The sequence below is a fragment of the Astatotilapia calliptera genome, chromosome 5 (assembly GCF_900246225.1).
Source record: "Astatotilapia calliptera chromosome 5, fAstCal1.2, whole genome shotgun sequence".
Classification (NCBI taxonomy): domain Eukaryota; kingdom Metazoa; phylum Chordata; class Actinopteri; order Cichliformes; family Cichlidae; genus Astatotilapia; species Astatotilapia calliptera.
Genome location: NC_039306.1, coordinates 21,494,533 through 21,516,992, shown reverse-complemented (window position 1 = coordinate 21,516,992; position 22,460 = coordinate 21,494,533). Strand labels below are relative to the sequence as shown.

Genomic DNA, 22,460 nt, shown 5'->3' with positions numbered 1-22,460 from the left:
CACTGTCCAATATCTTGGATTGCTGACCACAGGTATTTCAACTCCTCCACTTCATTACACTTCACTGTTACACCTGCCTCTATGTCTACGTGACAAATGTCTTGCTGTGACAGGCTCCAACCAGGAGAGGACACTGTTCCACAATGATATCTGTTCGGTCAAAGAGGTCCCAAAGCATTAATCAAATCCATTAAAAATTGAAAGGTTTATTTGTCCTCTGAGACACCCCTGCTGAACAACATGCAGTAGCTGACATGATTTTAATTGTTCATCTCAGGCAAGATCGGTTCAATCTTATCCAAAAGAAATAGAGATGGTCATAAGTGCGTCCATTTCCTCTAAATCAGACTATTGCTACTCTTTAAACACATGCTTGAGCCAGCAAGAGCTACTTAGATTAACGCTGAAGTGTGCTGCAGCTGGACTCCTCAGAAATAGATATATATGCATAACTCATACATCACAAAACATATGAAATAATTCCTAAATCTGCAGTGAAAGGGGAAATATACTGTCATGTGAAAAAGGAAGTCCACTGTTTGTAGAGCCACCTTCAGCAGCCATAAGCTGAAGCAACTGTTTTCTGTAATCAGGGTCTCGTTTTGTCGTAGAGCAATTTCAGCCCACTCTTCTTCTTTTTTTTTAATTTAAATTTTCAGTCCATTGAGGTTTGCAGGCATTCATTTATGCACAGTGTTGTAAAGGCTCACCTTTCAGCACATTCACTTGACCAGATGCACCTTGTTTCTTTTCCTCACCTTTGATTGGGTGTGGTGCTTGCCCTTAATTGCACTCACCTGTCACTCGTTATATAAGGACTGCAGTCACCTACAGCTCACTCTTTCTTCACTCCCACATGGGGCAGCAGCTGAGGTGAGTTTCTGTTTGAGTCTCCTGAGTTTATGTATTATTTTGAGTTACTTAAATCATATTTTATTTCCTTTCAGAGATGGCAGTCCATGTGTCTTTCCTTTACTGATTTGAGAATAAAAGGAGAACCCTGTGAATGATTGATGACTGCTTATTTTCATTCTAATCGGATGAGCCCATGATGATGACTACTTAAATCCTGAGCCTTCCTCCAGAACACACAGCTCCCTTATTTTCAGGCATTCTGTTGTAGATTTATTGCTGTCCTTGCAATCATTGTCCTATTGTGTGATTTACATGTTAGACAGTCTCACTGGCCTCTAAAATACTTTGGTACACATGGGAGTTCATGGTGGACTCAATGACTGCAAAGTGTCCAAGTCCTGTGGCTGCAAAACAAGCCCAAATCATCACCCCTCCACCACTGTGCTTGACTCTTGGTATGAGGCGCTTGTGCTGATCCTGTGGTTTTTGCCAAACAGAGCACTGTGTATTATGCCCAAACATCTTCACTCCAAAGGGATGTTTGAGAGGTCTTGTGGTTTATTTAGATGCAACTTGATGCTAACCCGAGCCCTGCTGCCATGTTCTTTATCCTAGCAACCTTTCCAAACAACCTCTCAGCCCGTGTCTAACTGTAGTTTCATATCTAACATGCTAGCTGAGTCTTGTAGAGTTTGAGACGTGGCTCTTGGGTTCCTTGCACCCACTTACCTTTCTGAACTTTTAACTATGCATATGCCCAATGACAAATATTGACATATGGAAAAAGTGCATATTTAGGAGCTGAACATTTTAGTGGTGTGTACAAAACAGTTTAATGCACTTTTTCAAGGTTTGCATCAGGTGCAAAACGAGTCCATTTACTTTCACTACTCTCAGCTTTGCCCTGAAGCACCAACATACTTCAGTTACACTTCAGTAGCTTTCTGTGAGATTTTTCTTTGGTAAAACAGCCTGAGAGTAGAGTGTTAATTTGAGCATCAGGTTCCATTAAAGATGTTAAAGTCTTTTAATGTTTCTCTGAACTTCTGTTCCTAAGCAGGCAGCTTCTGTGAAGAGAAAAAGGAAAGAAATGCTTTTGATAATGATTCCTGTCATTGGTAAAACATTAACCATTTGTTTTTGAGTTTCCTTCTTACCTTTAGGCAGGGGGGAGAAAGAGAGGTTATACATGTGAAGAAAAAACAAACTTGCATCAATCAGATTTATGCAATCAGTGTGTCAGTCTTTGTTTTCCACTGAAGTTATTTTGTATGGCAGTGTGTGCGTGACATGAACTGGAGGTTCAGGAAGAGCCAGTTTCCACAGAGCTGTTCAGCTCGCTCATCCACTGTAACTGGTACACGGTGTTTGTGTGAAGATAAACAAGATGACAACAGATATGTTTTTGTTTTTTGTTACAATACCTCACATTAGTTTGGTTTAAACGTGCAGTTTGACTTACTCCCCTGTACTGAAACTATTCAAGAACTGCCTTTGTTATACAAGCATTTAACAAACTTTGCAAGGAGTCCCAAGTACAACTGTAAAATCACGCAGGAGCAATGATATGATGCAGCAATAAAAAAATAAATAAAAAAAAAGCAATCGTACATTTTCAGACTTTGAGGAGGTCAAAGTCCTGTTATCAAGAAAACAGATGTAAGAAACATGCCATCAGATCATATGTGGAACATGCAAAGAAGCAGAGAACAAACTGAAGACGTCAATCTAAGCATTTGTTGTTTTCTGTAGCAAAGGAATATAATGGGAGGGAGTGACTTGCATGCGCTGACTGTAATAATAAAGCTATTTACACGAGCAGGAAAACAAGACGGATAAATAAGGGCTGAATTTTACGTGATTTAACGAATGATAAAAACAACAACACAAACTTGTTTGCCTGAATAATGTTGGGGAATTTACCCACTCAAAGTCTAGCTACATTTAATCACTTTACAAATTATGATAACAGCAGACACACACACACGTTTTGCTCCCGCCCACAAAAATCAGTGCTAGAGGAAAACAGCCGCTCCCGCTACTGATTGGCTCCGCGGTGCGCTCCAATCACCGCGATGTAGTGACTCTTCTCCACACAAACCCGAGCGGTCGACTAGTAAGGTTGTGACAAATGTAGCGAAAACACAAACAGGTTTTGTTTGGTTTTGTTTTTCTAACTGGATGTACTCCTGTTCGTGAAGACTAGAACAAGTTGAAGCAGAGGATTAAGAAAACGACAGCCGAGTAGTGGTCTAAATGGTCAGACTCGGAAGCAACGAGGGGATTTGGGAAGATTCAAGGACACATTTCTTCTCTATAAATACGATGGTGATGTTTATTTGATTCGACGCCAGCCTGGAGATTTGAATAAGAATGAAGGTCCTTGTGAAGAAGGTGCAGCAGGTGCTCTACGTCCTGCTGCCGTGTGTACTCCAGCTCTGCTGCGCTCAGACTCAAGGAGGTGGGTATAAACACCCGCACACACATATTCACACACGTTTATTTTTATCATTAGCCTGGGAGAGGAACGATGAATACAGTGGCGGTCCTAGGCTGTTTGGAACCCTGGGTGAACACTCCCCCCCCCCCCCACACACACACACACTAATTAATGTTATCTTGTTGTATCCCTGTTGTGGTCAGTGCTATCCTCTATGTTGTTGCATGCTGGGGGCAGCAGGTTGAGGGTCACAGATACCAACAGACTAAATAAACTGATCCACAAGGCCAGTAATGTTGTGGGGATGGAGCTGGACTCTGTTAGGGTGGTGTCTGAGAGGCAGATGTTGTCCAAGATATGGATAATACCTCCCACCCATTCCATGACGTCCTGGCTACTCACAGGAGCACGCTCAGTGAGCGACTGAGTTTACCAAAAAGCGCCACTGAACGACACAGGAAATCATTCCTGCCCGTGGCCATCTCCCTGTACAATTCCTCCATCTAATACACTGTAAACACTGCAATAGTTACACCCTTTTTATACACGCTCTTTTTTACTCTGTAATATTCTTGTCATATTTTTTTTTATATTTATTTCTAATCACCAATTTTAATCCTTGATATTTAAAACTGAGTGATCCGTATACAGGGCTGGACTGGGACAAAAAATCGGCCCGGGCATTTTGACTAGAGACCGGCCCACCAGGTATTATACGAAAAAACATTAAGCCTTTGAATGAAAACGAACGCTGTTGTGACAGTGATGTACGCTGTCTTATTGGTCTATGTATGATTTCTATACGTTGTAAATCAGATAAAAACTTTGGTTGTAAGATTCAGATAATTATTTAATAAAAGCGAGATATTTTAAATGAGAATAAGAAAGAAAAGTATTTCTTTGTGCCCCTCTCCCTGTTAATGCCATACCTGGCCCCTGGCAAAACTTTGCTAGACCCGCCCCTGCACAGTTACCAGCTGTCAGCTACACAGAAAGGATCCTGGGGTTATTTGTCGCTCAGAAACAGTTCATAACTTCCCTTCAACTCATCCATGTCACCTAAAAGGTAAACCTGTTTCTCCATCACCTGTTCAGCTCTGATGATTCAATAAGGAAATCTCCTGGTTTCATCTTCATGTTTCCCTCTCACCAGATAACCAAACCGACATAATGACCAGCAGCTTTTACAGCTGTGGTTCCAGCAAACATCAGCTGATACTAGAAATTAATATGAAATAAATTCTAACAACAGCTGATCAAGCTTAAACATGCTGCTGTTGTTTAGCGCGACAACCGCTGGTTTCTCCTTTCTGGCGCAAAGTGGGCGATAAACAAGCGAGAGAGAAAAGCCGATCAGCTGATCATTGATCAGTTTCACGATTGAATGAGAGAAGAAGAGACAACTGACAGCGTAAAGACAGAGAAAAACTCCAGCTTTGTGTCTTTTTCTATTCTAGCTGAAGTCCGGGACAAACTGCGTTCCTTTTCACCTCAATACGAAACGCGTAATATTTTCTCTGAATACGGAACAATTCTGTTTTTTAGGGGACAGTTGGCAACTCTAGTAACTAACCTTATGAATAAAATAAAGTTCACTATCAGTAACATAGCACCATAACCACCCAGCTGTAGAAACTCCGTCATGCTAGCTAGTACGCAGTACAAGTTATTGTAACTGACGGGAAAAAGTCAGCACAACGAAAATAAACTCCACCTAAACTTGGTTTATATCTGACCCAGATAGACTGCAGGTCATAACTTCTTACCTGAAGTTCAGTTCACCTGACACTCGGACCGGCGGCCGCCTCGGGTCTCTCCTCCTCCTGCCTCACCTTTCCCTCATCCACCTGGCCTCTTGTAGCAGCTCCGCCATAGCCACCACCAAACAACTGAGTTGTTTTTACACATCTGTCAGCATCTGGCCAATCCACCACCTTTCATTGTTTATACTGTTATAAAAATACATTTTAAAAAAATCATCGGCCCATAAAAACCAAAAATCACCATCGGCCCACCGGGCAAATGCCCGGTATGCCCGTGGCCAGTCCAGCTATGTCTGTATATATTAGTGCTATTTCTTAGATGTGTAAAATCTGTAACATCATTATTGTTTGGAGTTTAGTCTGTTACTGTTACTATTTTTACAATTTCTTCTTGGACCAACTGTAACCCACATAATGTCCTTAGGGATTAATAAAGTGTTCTGATTCTGATTGTTTCAGGATGACCTGCCATTATCCAATGACACATCTGCTTACCTGTATCTTTTGCTCGTTTCTCCTCTTCTTCTTTGCTCTTTTTTTTTCTAAACTGAGCACCTGATGGCTTAGAAGTTTTCTTGTCCATCTTCCATTGGTTTGAATTTTGCACTCCAGTATGACCCATCCCCTAACCCAAGGTTCACAACAACATAACCTAATAAATCTACACCTTAGTTCACAGATTTGCTTTGTCTGGGTTTATTTCTGGGATTTCACACAACCCAGGATTCAAATCATGAATACATAATGGGCTTGGATTTACAACATTATGAATGAAATGTGCTCTATTTGGAAGCAGCCGGCCCCCCTCCCCTTTCGACGGGTTGTGTGAGACTTTAAATCATCAAACTGTAAATTATAAATTTTAAATTGTTATTGATCCGTTTACCCCTGGTCCTAAAGTGTATATTTATTTTCTTAATCTTTTTATATTTATTGTTTGTTTAATTGCACTTCTGCAACTGGGGCCTCGTCGTCTCATCTCTCTATATACTGGACTGTATATAGCGGAGATGACAATAAAGTTTACATTGACTTCAGCACAGCAGCAAGCAGGCGCACAGAGGGCTCTCGCGCTCACTTGCAAATTATAAGTCTGTATCATAAAGTATAGTGTTTTCGTGTTTGTTGGTTTGTTTTTAGTTTGTTTTATTTTGCGAGCAGGGCCCTATTTCAGGAAGCCGGTTTAGAAAACTCAGAGTGAAAAACGATACTCAGGGTTGAGTAACCCCGAACTGTCCAACTCGGAATATTCGGTTTCAGAAAGGCTGATAACAATTAGTTCAGTCAACGCGGAGTTGCTTTAACCCCAAGTTAAACGCGCGCACGAGGATACATAAAGCCCTGATTAGTGGAGCACAGATTAAGCGAGTCACCATGGAGACGGAGGGAAAGAAGGCGCGGTCAATGTATTTTACAGCGCTTGAGGCCGAAATTCTGATGGCAGCATATGCCGATAACATGCAAATTTCGCGGAAAAAAAGTAACACAGCCTCAGCTGCAAAAGAAAGGGAGCATGCATGGCAAAACATAGCCGACAGAGTCAATGCGTGAGTGTTAATTTAAACATTGATCTAGGGATTTCCACCCATTCAACACGTTATTTTATTTTATTTTATTTTATTTTTTTTATTTCATACATTTTATTTCGTGATGTGATGTGAGCGCAGGTGCAACCCAACAGGCCCCCAATGTTCCTGGCAGCAAGTAAAAATGAAATATAAAAATATAGTCCAAACAGGTAAGGTGTAATTGTATTATGAGCCATAGTGCTTGGTCTGTTTGTCCGATGTAAATCAATTGCAGTTAGAGGCTACATTAATTTCCCCTCTGTAAGCACTTATTGAAATTATCTGAGCACATTACAAGTACATATTTGCTTACTCTGTATGCTCAAATGTGACCCGTTATAGCCAACAGAAAAAAAAGCGGAGGCCCGAAAAACAGGTAGAGGTCGTCCACCACCACCACTCACAGAGGCTGAGCAGTTGGCTTCCATATTTGTGATAATGTTGGCAGCATCACATATGATCTTCACAGTGCAGAGAACACAAATTAGCATCCATTACTATAATGGAATTATTTGTTAGTTTGAAATGCTACAGGGAACTATGTACCTGTATGCTGTGGAAAGACTTCCTGTTCACATAGTCTCCTTCATTTACTGAAGGAGCAATGATTGGAATGTGAGTGCCATCTATACAGCCAATCACGCCTGGGAACCGTGAAAATAAATGTAAAATTTAAGTAGTAGGCCTAGTTCAAATATCACCACATCATGAATTAAGTTTCGTTCATCCTGCTACCTGCAAATTTGTGGCATCCCTCTTTGATAAATCTTGTGGGTCTGTGACCGGGGAACACCACAAACGAGTACAGGAGACGTTTCAGTGCAACTGTAACATTCCTGACTGCCCGACAGACGGTAGCCTTGGAAACGTGCTCAGCGTCACCAATATTATACAGAAAGCTCCCGTTTGCAAGAAACCGAAGTGCAATACAAATAATATGTACAGAACTGAGAGAATGTCCACGATGTGTCACATGAGCAATATTAAGCCTGAGGATGTTATTCAAATAAATTATAGATTGTGCTGAAAAACGGTAACGTTCACACAGAAAATCATCAGGAAATGATAAAATGTCCGAACGCGCTCTAATCACTCTCTCCTGGCGGAGAGCTCTGTGGAGAATTTGGGCTTCAACATCTACTGGCTCTTCAAGGAAGGAGCACGCCATGTCTGACACTTCCTACAGTCAGGTTTCCGACAAAGAGGCGGAGAAAGTCAGGGTTAGTTGAAGTAAACCTGCTAGGGGGCAGGTTAGCTTCACGGAGTGTGTCGTCATAGTAACTCACTCAGAATTAATCTAAACTCGCTTTGTGAAACCGAAAACCCAGAGTTTCCGTTAACTCAGGGTATACTTACTCAGAGTTTGCACTAAACCGGCTTCCTGAAATAGGGCCCAGGGGTCCGTTCTTCGTATACCTCGCTTACTACATCCAAGATCAAATCATCGCGCCAACTTTGAGCTCGCTATTCCGGTTCTCCGAACACATCTGTTGTTGACGATTATTAGTATAGCTGGATGAAGTAATGTGAGATCACTGGGTGGCTTAACAGGGGCTACGCATCGATAGTAGAAACATTGATCGGCAACCCTTTGATTGGTCGGCGAAAATGTCGAAGGAGCGCGCTCAGTATTTTTCGGCAGCAGAGCAAGAACTCATGATTGAGGGATTTCAGGAGTTTCAGAGTTTAATTAAAACGCAAGGGAACACTGCAAAGGCTGCAAAGGCAAGGAGAGAGGGCTGGCAGAAAGTTGCTGACAAATTAAACTCGTAAGTAATTTAATAATAATAATGGTAAATGGCCTGCATTTGTATAGCGCTTTTCTAGTCCCTAAGGACCCCAAAGCGCTACATTCAGTCATTCACCCATTCACACACACATTCACACACTGGCGATGGCAAGCTACATTGTAGCCACAGCTACCCTGGGGCGCACTGACAGAGGCGAATAATAATGGATTGGAGTTATATAGCGCTTTTCAAGGCACCCAAAGCGCTTTACAATGCCACTATTCATTCACTCTCACATTCACACACTGGTGGAGGCAAGCTACGGTTGTAGCCACAGCTGCCCTGGGGCAGACTGACAGAAGCCAGGCTGCCATATCGCGCCATCGGCCCCTCTGGCCAACACCAGTAGGCGGTAGGGTAAATTTATTATATTATATTACATTATATCCTCTTTCACATTAGAGCCACAACAGGACCCACTAGAACATGGGAACAAGTAAAGGTGAAATATAAGAATATTCTACAGAATGGTACTATTTATCACTAATATTGCTTTTAGTCTCTTGAAAAGAGACCCTGAAATAATCTGTTTGTTTGTTTATCAGAATCAGAAACTTTATTGTCATTGTCACGAGAACAACGAAATGAAGAATGGTCCCCGATCATTGCATCATCCCTGGCAATATCAAAATATAAATAAAACAATAAAATTCAATAAATAAAATAGATGGAATACTTAAAATACTAATAAGATGTAACAGTAAAACATTCACATACATTCCCACACACATGCTATAACAGCAACCAAGAAAAGGGCAGAGGAAAAAAAGACAGGTGGTGGTCCTGCACCCCCTCGTCAACAAGTTGGTTAAGTAAATAATACCCTCACGGGGAAATCGATATGTCTCTATGAGCACACTGTCGCGCTGAGCTAAAGGATCCTGTCTATCCCGCAATATACGCTGAATTCTGAAAACTCTCCTTATCAGTCTTGCACCTTCCGCAATGGGTGGCTCGCGTAAACGGACAGGACATGGCTGCGACAGACTTCCCAAATCCACCTTCGCTTTTATAGCCGTGGTCTCTCATCTTGATTACACGAAGTAATTTACTATTACTACTCTAAAATATGAATTACATCTGAAATAATCAAATACATGAAATAGAATGATTAATAGTACATTTCCCTTTTTTTAGGAAATGGCCTGTATGTATCTGTATGAAATCAATAAAAGAATCAAGTACTGCATTATCTTTAGTTACATTGATAATATTTATTTATGGAAAAACAGTGGAAAAATATTGCTGTTGCTTTCGTATAAATGAAGCGGACATACCTGAGTGGCCGCGATCTAATCCTGTTTACATAAAGTAAACCTGCTCCCGAGCAGGTTTACGCTTACAGCTCTGTTGCTATGACAGCAAGTCCCGGATGAGCTTCGGAGAACCGAACGATCAAAGATCACGCGAAATCGTCAACAATCTAATCCAGCTAACTTACTTAGCGAGGTACGAAGAACGGGCCCCTGGTTATTAAATGCCGCTCCAGCCAGCCAGAGAATCCCCCGTCGCCCCGCCCCTCTCCTCCCTGTGCCGCAAGCAGCAGGCACACCTCGCAAACTGAGGGCGCCCTTACTCCCACCGATCGGTGCCTATGACATCCCCAAAATGCGCTCGCATGATGTTTTCTTTTCTTTTCTTTTCTTTCCTTTTTTTTCCTCCTTTTTTTTTTTTGGCCGATGCCCGTGATGCTGCCCCCACCACGATGCCGCCCTGGGCAACCGCCCATGTCGCCCTTATCAAAAATCGCTACTGTCTGTGGGTTTTTTTTTTTATAGTTTAAAAACGGCTCTTAAACTTGCAAGTTGATCTTTAAAATCAAGCCAGAAAGGTGTGAACAGATGCCTAGATACAGATATCCAAGAAACCAAGTAGCTGTGTGGCGTCTGTTTGTCAAACTAAAGACTTCCACTTTCTTTTCTGATAGGAGCCAGTTTGGTCTATCTGAAGGTAGTGGCACGCAGCGCCGGCACTACGGTTTCATAAGTCAGTTTTTTGGGATTGTACCCTGTAACCAGATTGTAGACTGTAACCAGTGTTGAGGTCATTACCCAAAAAAAGTAATGTATCGAACAATTTCACCTGAAACTCATTGACACATACACACACCAGTTAGCTATGTAAACCTATAGGCTAGAGTCAAACACACCAACACAGTGAGGAGACAGCCCAAAGCCACCCCAGAGTGATCTCCACAGCCACACAAACAGCCACATTTCTAAATATGTTTCTTTAATTGACAGAACATCTCTCTGCTGTGCTAACGTGAATGGAAAGTGTTTATTTTTAGCTCATTAATTAAACTGTTAAAACTGAACATGATAAACTAGGTAACGCAGTGTGCTGGAGGTTGTGGGAAATGGCTCGCTGTATACTGACGTGGATAGCCTTTTAAAAATCAGATGATTAATGAATTCGAACCTTTGCTTTTCACAGTGACCGTTTGTGACGGCACCAAGAACTTTCTGAGCACGACTGGGAATTCAGAGATCCAGTACAACTTGATGAAGACGAGGTACAATAACTGCGACATTGTGATGGGCAACCTCGAGATCACCATGATGGACCACACCAGAGACTTCAGCTTTCTGGAGGTGAGGTTGCAAACATTACAAACAACAAACCAAGAGAGAGTTTGACTACCATTTTCTCCAGCTAAACAAAAACAAAGCTGAGGTAATAGTCTTTGGCGCCAAAGAAAAATGATTACAGGTCACCAGAGAACTTCAATCTATACATCTAAAAACCACAAACCAGGCGAGAAATTTGGGTGTAGTGATGGATGCAGACCCAAACTTAGAAAAACACATTAAGACAATAACAAAGTCAGCTTACTATCACCTCAAGAATATTTCAAGGATAAAAGATCTGATGTCTCAACAGGACCTGGAAAAACTAGTGCATGCATTCATCTTTAGTAGGCTTGATTACTGTAACAGCATCTTTACAGGTCTACCTAAAAAAACCAGTCAGACAACTACAGCTCATTTAGAACTCTGCTGCTCGAGTCCTCACTAAGACCAAAAAAGTGGACCACATCAGTCCAGCTCTGAGGTCTTTACACTGGCTGCCTGTCCGTCAGAGGATAGACTTTAAAGTTCTGATGCTGGCCTATAAAGCTCTGAATGGTTTAGGACCAAAATACATCAGTGACCTCCTGACCCAGTATGAACCTTCCAGATCCCTCAGGTCATCTGGATCCGGTTTTTTATCAGTTCCCAGAGTCAGAACCAGACACGGAGAAGCTGCATTCAGCTTTTATGCTCCTTATATCTGGAACAAACTCCCAGAAAGCCTCAGATCAGCTGAAACACTCAGTTTATTTAAATCCAGGTTGAAGACTCACCTATTCTCAGCTGCATTTGAATAAAGCACCAAATCCACACGTTTAAGCTTAAATTTCAAAACGTATATTTTAACTACTGATTTTATCTACTGTTCTGATTTTATCTGTTTTGATTTTATATACAGTTTTGTTTGTTTGTTTGTTAATTAGTTTGTTTGTTTGCTTGTTTTAATCAATTTTAAATCATGCTTTTTATTTGGTTTTGTTTCTAATGTCTCTGTAAAGCACTTTGAATCACCTTGTTGTTGAATTGTGCTATACAAATAAACTTGCCTTGGCTTGCCTTACCATTATTCCTTTCACTGCAAATTGTGTCACTGACAAGATGAGTAAGTATGTGAATCAACCATTTTCATTCGCCCAGGAGAACACAGAGGGTCAACACTTGTTCTGTTTGATCGCTCTCTGTAATGGATTTTGTCTCAAATCCAGAATGAGCTCATTTATGCCCCCACTCCTTTTGTGCTAGTCATGCCACTGAAGTCAGTGACTAACTCAGTAAGCAAACACGCCCCTGCTGATTTGTGACCCTGATAACAATTTGATTGAGCAGAAGAATTGACAAACTGCATTTTTCTCTTCCTTGTTCTTTTCTTTTGCCTTGCAGTCTATCAAGGAGGTGACAGGGTACATCCTTTTTGCTATCAATGAGTTCAGCCGCCTCCCACTGCACCACCTGCGCATCATCAGAGGCAGCACACTGTATGAGGACCAGTATGCCTTGGCTGTCATGGTCAACTATCAGAGGGATGGGGAGCATGGCCTTCAAGAACTGGGCCTGACTCACCTCACAGGTACACAGAGAGTCACTCATTTGATGTATAGAGTGTGTTTAACATGTGGGAGGCTGGATTGGAGCAGATAAGAGGTCAAGTTGGATGTGGCACTCTTACTGTTGGAGCTCCCACACCTACACAGTTCAGCCACACCTTTAGAATACCGGTTGTTGAAACGCAGCAGTGTGTGTGTTTGTGCCCGTGTGTGTGCTTGTGTGTGTAGGAGTGATATGAAGTCCCTGGAATGTACCATGTGCTCAACCGCTCAACTGCCAGTGTAACATGAGCTCCAGCACATGATACGTTTGCTGTGTAGTAAACAGAGAATGGCAGAGTTTGTTAGGATGAGTCACAGGCCTGTTCGGGCTTGCTTTCCTAATTGTACTGCCCCATTTACACCTATGTGTACCTTCTACAGAGATCCTCAGGGGAGGAGTGAAGATCATCCAGAATAAGTATCTGAGCTACGCCCCGCAGGTGAATTGGCTGGACATAGTGAAGGATGGAACAGCCCAAATTGTGATAGAGGACAATGGGCCTGAAAGTGAGTGCACTGGGTTGTAACTACACACATAGATATATCTGCGTCTTGTTTTTAGGAGCCAGAAGTGAATCCGTTTTAGCCGACAGGTTGGAATCTTAAGCTAATACTAGCAAGCTTAATGTTAATGTGCATCCATAGACTGATGCATTGCATTACACAGACACAAATACCTGCTAATTGTACTAACATACAAATAAAATAGTAGAATTTCACTCCACAAAATGATGCAATTAACCACACAGAAAACACCCAAAAACCTCCTTAAAAGGTGCAAACACGACAAACATGGTAAAGTGGACCATCTGAGGTGACACCTAGCAGACACGTGGTGGTCTAGCAGCCCCTGGTCTCAAACTTCAAAGCCTTAAAACAATTTAAACATGTGATTCATTAAAAAAAATAAGCACAGAAGGTCAAATTAGTTCTAAAGACAGAAACCATTTTTTGTTTAAGTCTGTAAACATGTTTACACTGGCGAAACGTCTTAATATGAATGTCTTATTGGGGTTAACTCGCACTTGGATTCACCCTCAACTGGCCATTAGAGGAACTGCAGGCTTCATTTTTCAGCGCTGCAAGTTGCATCTTGTAACTTGTTGAGGTTTCATTTTTTTCTTCTGCTGAACTTTGGATTTAAAACAAAAAACAAAATCTGAACTTTTCCTTTAATTTAAGACTTTTGTTCTGGTTTTGTATTAAAATGCGGAAACTAATGAGAGTTTGTTTTTTTTTTTTATCTCAGAGCCTTGTCACAAAGCCTGTGGAGACGTGCCATGCTGGGGTCCAGGAAATGACACATGCCAGATCTGTGAGTCATATCAAGCACCTTTATCTTTAATGTCTTGATTTTCCACGCACTGGTTACCTTGTGAGATGTCTCACACATGAATCATGGCTGCTGCCAGAGTTGTTCATTTACATTGCACATTGTTAATAATATACGTAACTTCAAAGTTAAAAATTTAATATGCATCTACGGTACAGTTTTAGTTTCACGCCAGGTTTTTACAAGCGTCGACTCTCTTACAGTGACAAAGACCGTGTGCGCCCCTCAGTGTAGTGGCCGCTGCTTTGGTAGAAACCCGAGCGAGTGCTGCCACGTTGAGTGTGCTGGAGGTTGCACTGGGCCCAAGGATACAGACTGCTTTGTGAGTTCAAGTCTTCCACAGGCTTTAATGAGAAGATATTTTCACATGTTGCAGTACAGAAAACGCAGATGTAAAAATAAAACGTTCCTCTGTTATAAATTGCATTTTGCAGGCCTGCAGGAACTTCAACAACTCGGGCTCCTGCGTGCCTCAGTGCCCACAAACTGTGATCTACAACAGGCTTACATATAGAATGGAGCCCAACCCCAATGCCAAGTACCAGTACGGCTCTATTTGTGTGACCCAATGCCCCAGTGAGTCCCACACATGACAATATTCACATAAACTCAGAATTTATACATAGTTTCTTCCTGTAAGATTTCTGTTTTTATATATTTTTAATCATTGTTATGACTGCGCTGTTCAGCTTTCTTCACAGTGTTTACTGAAGGCGTAACGCAGTCACTGACGATCATTTATGCATTTATTCTCATGTGTTTTCTGTTTTTTTTTAATAGAAATCTTTGTGGTGGATGGCAGTTCATGTGTGAGCAACTGCCCATCTAATAAAATGGAAGTGGAGAAAAATGGTGTGAAAACATGTGAGCCCTGCAAAGGCCTCTGCCCTAAAGGTATTTCATGCAGATCGAACTCAAGCTCTCTCTACAGATACCTTACAGCTTTGCTGTTATTAACTGTTTCCTTCTCATCTTTTTTTTTTCCCAGTTTGCCATGGCACAAGCTGGACTGATTCAAACAGCGAAACGGTCGATGCTCGCAACATAGAAAGTTTCATAAACTGCACTAAGATCCAGGGAAGTCTTAACTTCCTGGTGACGGGAATAGAAGGGTAAAAAAAACTTTCTTTCATAAAACGCAGCAAAGATTTAAAAAAAAATTTCTCTAGATCAACCTGCACTTTTTTGACGTTTTTGCAACATGCTTTTCCTTTTACTTACTTATTTCATTTTTGCTCAGTGATGACTACAACAAGGTACCACCCCTTGATCCAGAAAAACTGAAAATCTTCAACACGGTGGAGGAGATTACAGGTGTGTGTATGTTGTGGGGTTGTGCTTTTTTTTTAGACTGTCACTTAGACTGCTTTTATCTTTTTATGTTATTTAATGCCATTTGCAGTCTGGTTGAGGCTTCTGAAAAACAATCTCTCTGTTTTCAGACTTCCTCAACATCCAGTCGTGGCCTGCAAGCATGTCTGACCTGTCAGTCTTCTCCAACCTCCAAACAATTCAGGGAAGAAAACTTTACAAGTGAGAAACAGTTGTTTTGTTTTTGTCTTTTCTGCATTGTTATGCAGACAGAGTATTTGCTGGAATATAAAAGTAATTTTGTTTTTATTTTCTTTGTTATTTCTAATTTTTATCCTATCTTGTTATCCTGTTTAGAGGAGTGATTAGTAAAAGGTACAGTAAAGATTTCACATGCTCACATCTCTCTATCTCCTCTTAGAGCCTACAAATGTTCTGTCCGAATCCGTGGTGTTGGTATTTTTCAGTATGATTTTTTCAGGGGTAATTCAGCACTGGGATTGTTTGGTTAAGCTGGCCGTGGGCACAACTTTTTAAAGCTGGGAGAGGCAGCATGTTTTTGACATCAATTTGACAAAGAAAAAGCTCTTTTCAGGCTGGTCTCAAGCTTCAGTAAATGAGAGGAAAGCAAGATGGGGTACATCAGAGTACTTTTACCTGGGTTTAAATCCCGTCTGAAACCAAAAGCACTAAAGCATTAAAAACAAACCGCCTTCTCAGCTTTAATGAGTTCACATATAACTAAAGAATTTACCAAAGTAGATTCTACAAAATTGATACCGCAGTATCAGTTTTGTTGTAGTATTTCCATACTACATACTACATGATGCATGAAAATACTGAAGATTAAACATGAATATGTTTGTTGGCTGTTTGTCTTTTTAAGTACACGGGTTATGCAATTTGAAAAACATGACATTCAGACACCGAATCACTGAATTCATATTGTGTCTAAAAGGTATCAAAATGAATAGATGGTGACAAACTTCTCAAAGAAAACACACTGTGAAAGATTATATTACATCATTAAATGTGATCAGTAAGAACAACAAGAAACACAAAGTGCCACACTGCTGGATTTTGTGCAAATACAGCTAAAGTGCATTAATTGTGTTTGTAAACCTTAAAAAATAATGTCTGACATCATGTTCTTGAAAACTGCTAAACCTAAAAGAAATATGGCTTTCAATATTCACTTTGACTTTGTGGTATTTTAAACAAAATTGGAACATTTTCATCCACTTTCTGACCTTTATTTACTTCCTGCTGTTCTACAGGAGCTATGCACTCATGGTGGTTAAGATCAATTCTCTGACCTCGCTGGGGTTGCGCTCGCTGCAAAACATAAATGATGGTGCCGTGTACATTAAAGGAAACAAGAATCTCTGCTATCATGATACTGTCAACTGGACACGGCTTTTAGGCTCCCGTCCACAGAAACGTTCAAAGCTCTTAGACGTCACCGACAACCAAAAGAAGGGTGAATGTGGTGAGTGGGGGCGGACCATTTAAAACTTGCAAGACGTGATTGTGAACAATGGCTCTGCTCATAACATCGTTTCTGTTTTGGTTGCGTCCTTAGTTAAAGAGAAGCATGTGTGTCACCCGCTGTGCTCCTCTGATGGCTGCTGGGGTCCGGGCCCAGACCAGTGTGTCAGCTGTAAGAAATACAGCAGGGGAGGAACCTGTGTACCAGACTGCATGTTCTTAACTGGGTCAGTATTCACAAAATGACGTATAAAGCGATTATTAATATAAAGCTTTAACGGTGTAACATGTATGCAGGTTGTTAGAGAGTGAATGACAAGAAGGAGTGGTATTAAAGAAACAAGCAGTGATTTAGAGAATTGATATTTTCTGATAGTTTTAAACAGAATTTACATTTTAAAGCACAAATACTCACACCCTGTTTGAAGTGCCACATTGCAAATAGATTATGTGCAAATACAGATAAAGTACATGCTTAATCGTATCCACCGTGCTCTCTGTGTACAAATCAACAGGGGAGACAAATTCGAATGACTGATTCAAATGCATTGCTGCCCACTTCTAGTGTGTTATAAACAATTTTCCCTCTAAACTGCGCGCGTGCAGTCTCTGCGCACAGAAATCTGCGTTGCGCACAAAAAAAAAATCTAACCTGAATTGAAATTAAAATTAAAATGTTAACAATTTTTGTTTTGCAGTGTTAGTCAGTAAGTGACTGGCTGCTCCTGTATGGGATTAGAACGATGCCAACCTTATCCCGTAGTTCAGCCAATAATGCGATTCACATTTGTATATACGCAGCTAATCAACGTCGTTGACAGGCTATGACAGCGTCCTTGTGTGCCGACACCGGTAGCAAAGCGACGTGGCTGATGTGGAGTGAAGCCACGTTAATGACAACGTGTACAACCATTGGAGATGTGAGCAGGACAGATGGCACAAATGACGGAAAAGTGTGGACTTTATACCAGTTTTTAAATTGTGTTGATAAGCCACGTAAAACCAGACTTATGATAAAAATATATGTAATGTTTGGTTTTCTTCCTGAATACTATCGTTGTTTATATTTACTGCAGGAAGAAACGGTAAAAACAGCGTTTTATAAAGAAAACCTCGAAAGCACTCTCCGCCTGTGAGTGAAAAAACAAAACAGGAAAAAAAACCCCACCCTTTCCTATTGGTCGAACAATGTACCATGTCGACCAATCAAAAAATGATATGGCAACCTGGCATTTAGTTGTTTAGGAAAGGGTGGCGGTGTTTTGAGACGTGAGAGATTCGCGATGTTTAGCGCAAATCTTGTGTAGTTAGTGTGCAGCGACTGCTGAATGTTACAGGTGTTACAGGAGTGATACATCTCCTGTTGTCAGGCCTGCAGGTATCAAGCTGTTGTTCTTCTTTATCTCATAGTGGACAGAAATGTTTTTTTGGAGTGGCACAAATAATTTGTGTGGCATCAAATTTGATGCAGAACACCTGATTGTTCTGTAAATAGTTTAAAATGTTTATTTTAACAAAAAAACCCCCGCCTTGGCTGCATTTTTAGGTAAACGGCTGCAAAAAACATATTGCATAACTCAGTTACTTTTTTGAAGAAGTAACTATATAATTAATTGCCCAACATTGGTCATTATATTGTTCTGAAGGCAGGACTGTGATGCAGTTTTCTGCCTCGCCATTAGAGGGCGCGGCCGTTTTGTGAGTAATGTTTTGACTGGGATGAAAAATGGTGTTCATGGAGGCGGTGTGAATCACAAGTTATGCTCGGGAGCAGTTTATGTGGGTTCATTGAGAGTGTGCGTCCATAAGACTGGTGAGTTTCAGGATATTTCTTGTGTAAGAAGGATAGCCTGTATGTTTATCACTCTGGACATCCTCTGTTTGTACATTTTCTATACATTTTCTTATTTTCTATAAGTTATCGCTAAGCTAAGCAAAGTTCGCCTAGGCCATACTGAGTTCGGTTTCAGTTGGTGATTTGTTATGTGTATTTGCCTTCTTTAGTTGGCATCATAAGTGAGTGGGGCGCAAGAGTTAAGTGATGGAAAGATGTTTATTTTCTTTGTTGCCAAATATGGTTCAGACTATAAGTAAAAGCCGCCAGCTTAGTAGTAGGGCCTATAAGACAAGTATGTGGCTGTAATATATTATATTGTGATTATTGTTGTCTATAATTTGATTGTAATTTGTGTTCTGTTTTTCCATTCTGTTTGTAGAACCACACACACACACATATACCCACGCCCACGCTAAATCTGCCATTAAAGAGTTGAACAATCATCCCCTGTCCTCATTATTTTCTGGAGGGTCATAGTGGCACTTGACCTGTGCACACCCTGCGATCACCACCGTAGAACTGAACCTCATATCAGAAATCATCATAACAAAATTGGTCCTTCAGGTGATTACAGAGTGAAGATGGATTATGACCCCCAGAGAGCAGGTGCACGTCCATGGAGGGCTGTGCGACCTCCAGGATGGATGACTCAGTATGAAGGCTACACACTGCCACAACTGCTACATTGGAGCAACAGCAGACTAGAGAAGGATACGCCAAGATGACGCCCCTCACCCAGACTCCTGGTTCTATTGGAGCTGCAGGACAGACCCCAGTGTCATCCAGCATCCCTCAGGAGTTCATGAACATTGTGCAGCAACTGCAGAAGACAACAGGCAACTTCAGCTGATGGTAGGAGACATGAGGAGGCAGATGGACCGTAATGTCACCACGTTGGAACCAACCTGCTTACGTTCTGCCCAGCAACCAGGGGGCTACATTTCAGCTGATGACACTTGGGTCTCCACACCTCTAACTACACAGCCTTTTCCCCTGAGACCAGAGCAGCACAATATATCCTACACACAGGATGCAGCTGAAGAATGGCCAGTACCACCACCTCCAGTTTTTCTCCCGAGAGATCATTCTGATCTACCAGAGGTACAGTCTTTTCCACCTCCACGGCTACCAGCCATTGCACAAGAGCATAGCCAACGCTTACAAGAGCTACAGTTACAGCAACCCTCAGCCACTGAAGCTCCTGACTTTCAGCCTTGTGCACCACAGTCCACCCCCTTATCTCGATCACTAGCTGGACCTAGTTTCGACGCGAACATGCTCCCCCCAGAACAAGTGTTGGCTCCCACTACAGCTGTAGCTGTAAAGGAGAAGACCTACAGAGGACCATCGCCCTCCATCCCAGAGTTCACGAAGGGTGATCCCAGGCAGTTTGCTAGATTAAGGCTTGCCCTAGACAATATTCTCCCCTTTGATGCAACCGAGAGGTTCAAATATCAGGTCTTATGTGACCACCTTAAGTTTGAGGAAGCTCTTTTAATTGCTGACTCCTACAGTAACTCACCTCACCCCTACTTTGACACGATGGCCTCGCTCACTAAACATTACGGTCAGCCGCACCAGCTGTCACTGCAGAGGATAGCAAAGCTTATGGATGAGCCCAGCATCCGCCCAGGTGACACAACTGGATTCAGAAGGTTTGCACTGAGAGTCCGTGCTCTGGTCGGCATGTTAGAGCAACTTGGGGAAGATGGACACATAGAGCTGCAATGCGGGTCTCATGTTGCTAGACTGACACGAAAGCTACCCCGAGACCTACGTGCTGCTTTCCGCCGCTACCTTTACCCACAGAAAGATGGAATACCATCATTGAGAGACTTTGCAGAGTGGCTGGAGTATGAGCTGGTCATTCAAGAGGGCGGAGATCACACAGAGAAGGTAGAGGAGAGCTCGAGAGACAGGAGCAGCATGAAAAGAGATAAAAGAGCCACCAAAAGGACTACCACCGTGCTGCACGGTGCAACACACAACACTGCCCCCCAAAGGTCCTCAGCCACAACCCCTTACACTTCTGAGGTCCAAGACAAGCCCACAGCTTATTGTCCATATTGTAATAACACTCTGCACTTCCTAGATCAATGTGTCAACTTCAAGATGCTGACTAAGGAGCAGAAATCAACTTGGATTAAGTCCAACAATCGCTGCTGGTGTTGTGGGCGGCACCACCAGGCCGCTCAGTGTTGACTTAAAATGCAGTGTAAGGCATGCAGGGGAAAACACCTAGAGGCCCTCCATGAAGTGAATCTCAGACCTGCTGCACCCAATCCACCAATGGAACACGTCGCTGTGCTTCTGAAGATAACCAAAGTGCTCCTGCAGAACGGTGAGCACACCCTGGAGACATTCGCCATATTGGATGATGGATCTGAGAGGACGATCCTTCTCCCTGAGGCCACTCAAAGACTGCAGTTACAGGGCATGGCAGAGAGTCTTACTCTACGTATGGTGAGACAAGGATTGAGAACCTTGCATGGTGCATCAGTGACAGTCAAAGTCTCCCCTGCCAGCCAACCATCCAGAACATTCACCATTGAGAGAGCCTTCACAGCTGATGACCTAGGCTTGGCTGAGCATTCATACCCCGTGAAAGCACTTCAACAGAAATATAGACACTTGAGAAGGCTTCCCTTGCAGCCCTTCACAAATGCCCAGCCACTCCTTCTGATCGGCTCTGACTGTCCTCACCTAGTAACGCCCATCAAACCTGTGCGCCTAGGCTTACCTGGAGGACCAGCTGCAGTCAAGACTAGACTTGGTTGGGTACTACAGGGACCAATTGTTAACTTGTTATTTTCTGTTTTATCGCGAGAGTACTGTTGCCCGCGAAGTGTTGTTGTTGTGGTGGGTATAAAAAATGGCGGAACGAATAAAGCGCTGTGAATGAGAGTACGACGTCGTGTCTTTTGAGTTAACATTGGTAGCAGAGGATGGTTTCCAATTACAAAGTACCACCAAAGCTTGATGAAGCCAGGCCATACGAATGCTGGAAGAATGAAGTCAATATCTGGAGACGAGTTACAGAGCTGGATAAAAAGAAACAGGCACTCGCGGTGGCGCTGGGGCTCGAGGGAAGAGCCAGAGAAACGGCCATGGAGATACCCGCGGAAGATTTGGACAAAGATGACGGTATGGAAATACTACTTGCAAAACTTGACGCGGTGTTTCAGAGAGAAGAGAAAGACCGCGTTTATGAAGCCTACTCGTGTTTTGACTCCATTGCAAAGAACCACAGCATGTCGATGGCAGACTACATTATAGACTTTGAACAGCGTTATAACCGGATGAAAAAGTACAACATGACGCTGCCTGACGCTGTGCTAGCATTTAAGCTTCTAGATACAGCTTGTCTTGATGAGAAAAGTCGACAGCTTGCACTGACAGCGTGCACGGACTTAACGTTTGCGTCTATGAAGTCTGCACTGAAACGGATTTTCGGAGGGAAAGTAACCGGAGTTTTCAGCGGAATTCAACTGAACCAAGAAGCAGTTTTCCTTACGGAACAAAAAGGTCCCAAATACAAACGAAACAACGGTACTTCGTCGCGGAGTGGACAGCAACAACCACTACAAGGTACCAACCCAGTTGACAAGTTTGGCAAGCGAACAAGATGTGCTATTTGTCAGAGCACTTACCACTGGGCGAAAGACTGTCCTCATTGTAATGGTGACCAAGTAAAGCTAACTGAAGATGGGAAAGTGGAGGAGTGTAACATTACTTTGTACACTAAAGCCTCAATGACAGACTCTGAAATCTTCCTGACTGAGGCACTGGGGTCAGCCATTATTGATACTGCATGTACACGTACAGTTTGTGGTCAGAAGTGGCTAGATAGTTACATGCGTGACCTCAGCCAAGGCCAAGTAAACAAGCTGTTGCAATCAGAAACCCCCAGCTCCAG

The 22,460-nt window shown here is 42.3% G+C and overlaps 1 protein-coding gene across 2 annotated transcripts; it reads left to right on the top strand.

The window, feature by feature from the left end:
- The first annotated feature begins 2,883 nt into the window (after positions 1–2,883).
- On the top strand, positions 2,884–21,448 carry LOC113022543 (receptor tyrosine-protein kinase erbB-3-like). 2 transcript variants are annotated; one of them, XM_026168033.1, is made up of 16 exons: positions 2,884–2,976; positions 3,057–3,316; positions 10,853–11,010; positions 12,370–12,556; positions 12,957–13,082; positions 13,825–13,890; positions 14,112–14,230; positions 14,343–14,484; positions 14,689–14,802; positions 14,897–15,020; positions 15,149–15,222; positions 15,351–15,441; positions 15,577–15,594; positions 16,497–16,708; positions 16,802–16,934; positions 18,924–19,095. In XM_026168033.1, the coding sequence occupies exons 2-16, from the start codon at positions 3,229–3,231 to the stop codon at positions 18,958–18,960; spliced, it is 1,689 nt and encodes a 562-aa protein (XP_026023818.1). In that variant the 5' UTR covers positions 2,884–2,976; positions 3,057–3,228; the 3' UTR covers positions 18,961–19,095. The 2 variants fall into 2 exon arrangements, with proteins under 2 accessions (XP_026023818.1, XP_026023819.1); XM_026168034.1 differs by lacking the exon at positions 18,924–19,095 and adding an exon at positions 19,109–21,448 and having other exon boundaries at positions 2,884–3,316.
- The last annotated feature ends 1,012 nt before the right edge of the window (positions 21,449–22,460 follow it).